This window comes from Frankliniella occidentalis, unplaced genomic scaffold, assembly GCF_000697945.3.
Source record: "Frankliniella occidentalis isolate FOCC.00 unplaced genomic scaffold, Focc_3.1 Scaffold204, whole genome shotgun sequence".
Lineage (NCBI taxonomy): Eukaryota > Metazoa > Arthropoda > Insecta > Thysanoptera > Thripidae > Frankliniella > Frankliniella occidentalis.
The window spans coordinates 173,354-177,069 of record NW_026267330.1 but is presented as its reverse complement, the minus strand read 5'-3'; the positions used below and the strand labels follow the sequence as shown (position 1 = coordinate 177,069).

Below are 3,716 nucleotides of genomic sequence, written 5' to 3'. Positions count from 1 at the left end.
AGAGGGGGGGGGGTTTAAATCAGCTTCCCTTTAATTACTAAAGCAGGGAGCGAGGAGAGGCACGGCCATTGTCGCTCGGAGGGACGCGCCAAGACGGACGGCCTATAGGATGGGGACCGCGCTCTGCTTTCTGTTCCTCCCCTTACCCACGTTACTGCGAGTTCGTAACTCTCCCTTCTTACAACTTTGTGTATTTTATGTCATATTTTTTTGTGTGTTTCGCAGGCCAAGGAGCTGCCCGCCAAGGATATGTCCGGCACGTCTGACCCGTACGTAAGGGTAACGCTGCTTCCGGACAAGAAGCACCGCCTGGAGACCAAGATCAAGAGACGGACCCTCAACCCGCGGTGGAACGAGACCTTCTACTTCGAAGGTGAGGACCGCTCAACAGACACGAATTATTTCGTCCACAACAACTTTGGGTTATGCAAACACTGCGCTCCGAAATGTTGCGACTATGCGCTGGGCTCACTTGCCCCATCACACTTTTCATTGGCAGTTTGGAACTGCTGCTTTCTACTGCAGTGTTTGTACCATGATGGGGCGGGACTGCGCTGCTGGGGGCAGTTAGCGAACGCCCCTACCAACTACTGATGGAGTGGACCGGAAGCGAACCGGAAACGGAAGTGATCTGGTCTAACTAACCGCTTGGTCTCAACGGATATTTCTTTGATCTGAAATTATATGATTAGGTGCGCGCGGGCGGACTTCTTTCCTCGCTTTGATGACAAACAGCTCTGTCTCGGGCTGATCGTTGTCACGCTCCAGTCACTTTCCTTGCGGTGCTGTTGAGTCGTACTATGGCGGATCCCTCCAGGATGTTCACTGTAGCTGTCACTCGCTTATTTCCGCACGTCCCATCTAAAATGTTCGCTAGACGGCAAAGTTACTACCGTGTGAGCTATGTAGTCGTTTCTGGGCCATTGCTCGGTCAAATTCGGCCACAGAACAAGTTAGTTTTCGTTTATCTTACCGCACATTAACTTACTTCCAATATTTTCTAAATCAGGAGGGCAGCTGTGGGTGCGTTAGGGTGAAATGCTGAAATAATTGTGTGGTGACAGGTTTAGCCCCGAGCGCTAAGCCCGAGACCACCCCTGCTTCACGACGGACCGAGGGACGGGGAACGAAAAAATGACATCTTTGTCCCCCCGTTTGCAGCTATCTGATAGGCTGCCTGAGTCCAGGTTCCTTTCCACCCTCCCCTCCCCCCATTCAACCAATCCTCTTCTTTTCCTCGTCTCATGAAGCGACACGGCGGTGGGAGAAATAACGCTGAGGTCCGAAGCGACCCTTAAAGGGTATCGCTGCAAGAAGACTTTCCGATCCAGACAAACTTGGGGGAGCCACGGGTCGCGGGCGTAGCATGGCACGACGGTTCCTCGCTCCTACTCGAGTTGTTTTAATGAGGACTTCGTGGTGATGACTGATCGGAACTTTTTTTAGTCGAGCGTCAGGGGTGGAATGAAAATTGAAATTGAACTGGGCGGGGACTGTCGTCTGGATGGGGGAATCCATACACTGTTTCCTTTTTTTTTCATCCCATTTTCATTACGTCGCGTATATGTTGTGCCGAGCAGAACCATTTACAATTCATACTCACTGGTCGGATGGGAGTCCCGGAGTAGAGACAGAGAGAGTAGGGAGGGGCGAGTGGTGTTGCTGCAAAGACGAAAACTCTTGTACAAATTGTCAGTATTTAGATATTGGCAGTTTTGCGAAATGATTGTGATGAGAGAATGCTTAATTTTTTATCTAGACTTGGCAGATATCTCCGGCGTGGAGTAGCCAAACCGCCCGTCTCGCCTAACGGCCATCAGCGGTCCCCTCCTAGCCACCCACCCCGCTACCACCCTGTCCCATCCCAGGCAGACCGAGGGCCGAGGGGATGAGCTTATATTTTCCGTGATTGCCCATTTTTTAGGCTCGCCGACCGTTCGGGCCGCTCCTGCTGCGCCCCCATCCGCCTCCCTTCCCTACCTCGCCACGCCCGGCGGCTTTGGTCATTTCGTCGTTTCGTCGCCACCCCAGCCGCCCAAACAGTCCAGGTGCTTCAAACCACTCACACCGTTGTATAAACGAGGGTTTCATCATGTTGTGAGCTGAAAAGTACAAAATATGACTTCGAGAAATCCCACGAATCCTCGTGCTTGGGACCCTACTGCTGCTGGCGCTAACATTTGAGTGACTCATAAATGTTGCGTAATTCACGCTCATCCTTTTCTCTCCTGAAACTAGATGTTAAATTCGCCTTTTCCTCCCAACACGTTACTTTCACCACGTTTTGAAGTGTTTGAAAGTAAATCGACCGACGGACAAGATAGTAAACGACGGTCCTAATAGTCCCTACTGCCTTGCACCTCTCTCCAACATCTACCACTCTCTCTTTCTTGCTCTCGCAATGTCTTGGGTGCGGCACTTGTGCCGACCACCGGCCGATTCGACATCGACCCGGCCCTCGTGCAACTTGCAAGGAAAGCTTTTGTGGGGAAAAAAGGAGAAGGCAAGAAATAAGGGCTTTGCTCAGAACCGAGTGAAAAGGGGGCTAAGAAGAACGGAGATATGAAGGGAGGGTAGCCCGCACCCCCTTCCTCCGCCACCCCCGGACTTACCCTCCGCGGACCCCGGGTCTGTATGCGACATCAAAGGACAACCGACCGACGCTTTGGAAGGCCCATCAAATCTTGACTGCCTGTCTGCCCTGGTATCTTTTGTACCCTATCCCCCCTCCCCTCTCTGCCCAACCCTAAAGCCCACCCCTTGTCACGCCCGTGCAGAATAGTCCGCACCCCAATCAAAACAGTCTCTCGTTACAAACATTACCGCTGCTTGTTTTTTGAGCGTGTGTTCTACATTATTTCTAGCTGCCATGTCAGGTCCAGGAGGAGTGGAATGAGAAGTAGGCATTGTCCTTTTTTACTCTCCCCGCGCCCAGTTTGGAGCCGCGGCCTGGCGGCTGTGATGAGATCCTTTGGAGATTCATTGCCAGACGTACTACAACAGGGCGCGCGGGGCCCTCTCCGCGTTCATCTGTTTTCTTGTTTGTTGGCGGCGCGGCGGCACCCGTTTATCAAACCGAGCACCCCGCCCCGCCTCACAGCTGCCCACCGCGCCCCACCCCACGCCACCCGACACCGCGCGACACGGAGAGAATGAGAACGAGTACACGATCTGCCGACAGGGCAAAACGTACCCACCGCAAAGGGAACACCGAACTGACGAGCGACAATACGGCGGCTCGGCGGCTGCGGCGGCAGCGTGCTGCAGTTCATGGTAGCAGACTGGGCCTCCCGAAGGGACTCTCCTCTCCAATGTCGATGTCCTGGAGCAGCCAATAACCGCAGCGTAGTCCTCTCTAGATCCCCTTCTGCTGCGGCTGACGGGTGACGCACTGTGACGCCACCGCCGCACCTCGCCCGACACGCGACGCAACGGCAAGTAGATCGCGTGCTTGACGGGACGCGCGGGGGGACGTCACGGGGACGATCCGGCATAGTAGTTCGACAGCGTCGCGGGCGGCAGGCCGAAGCCCCCACCCTACATCCCCATTTTTGCCTCTCGATCCGTCAACTTCCAGATGATGTTGATCGCGCCCCCAGGCCGGGGTTTGTGCGCCACGAACGACCCAAGCTGTCGGCTGTCGGCCGTGCTCTCCTCTTCGGGCTTCATATCTCTCTCTCTCTCTCTCTCTCTCTCTCTCTCTCTCTCTCTCTCTC

The 3,716-nt window shown here is 54.4% G+C and overlaps 1 protein-coding gene across 13 annotated transcripts in view; it reads left to right on the top strand.

The window, feature by feature from the left end:
- LOC113208657 (synaptotagmin-7) overlaps positions 1 to 3,716 on the top strand; it is a 305,230-nt gene that overhangs the window by 291,312 nt on the left and 10,202 nt on the right. For all 13 annotated transcript variants that reach the window (XM_052272435.1, XM_052272434.1, XM_052272433.1 and 10 more), the window contains one exon: positions 226 to 373. In XM_052272435.1, coding sequence (XP_052128395.1) covers positions 226 to 373 — 148 coding nt within the window. The remainder of the gene's footprint in view (positions 1 to 225; positions 374 to 3,716) is intronic.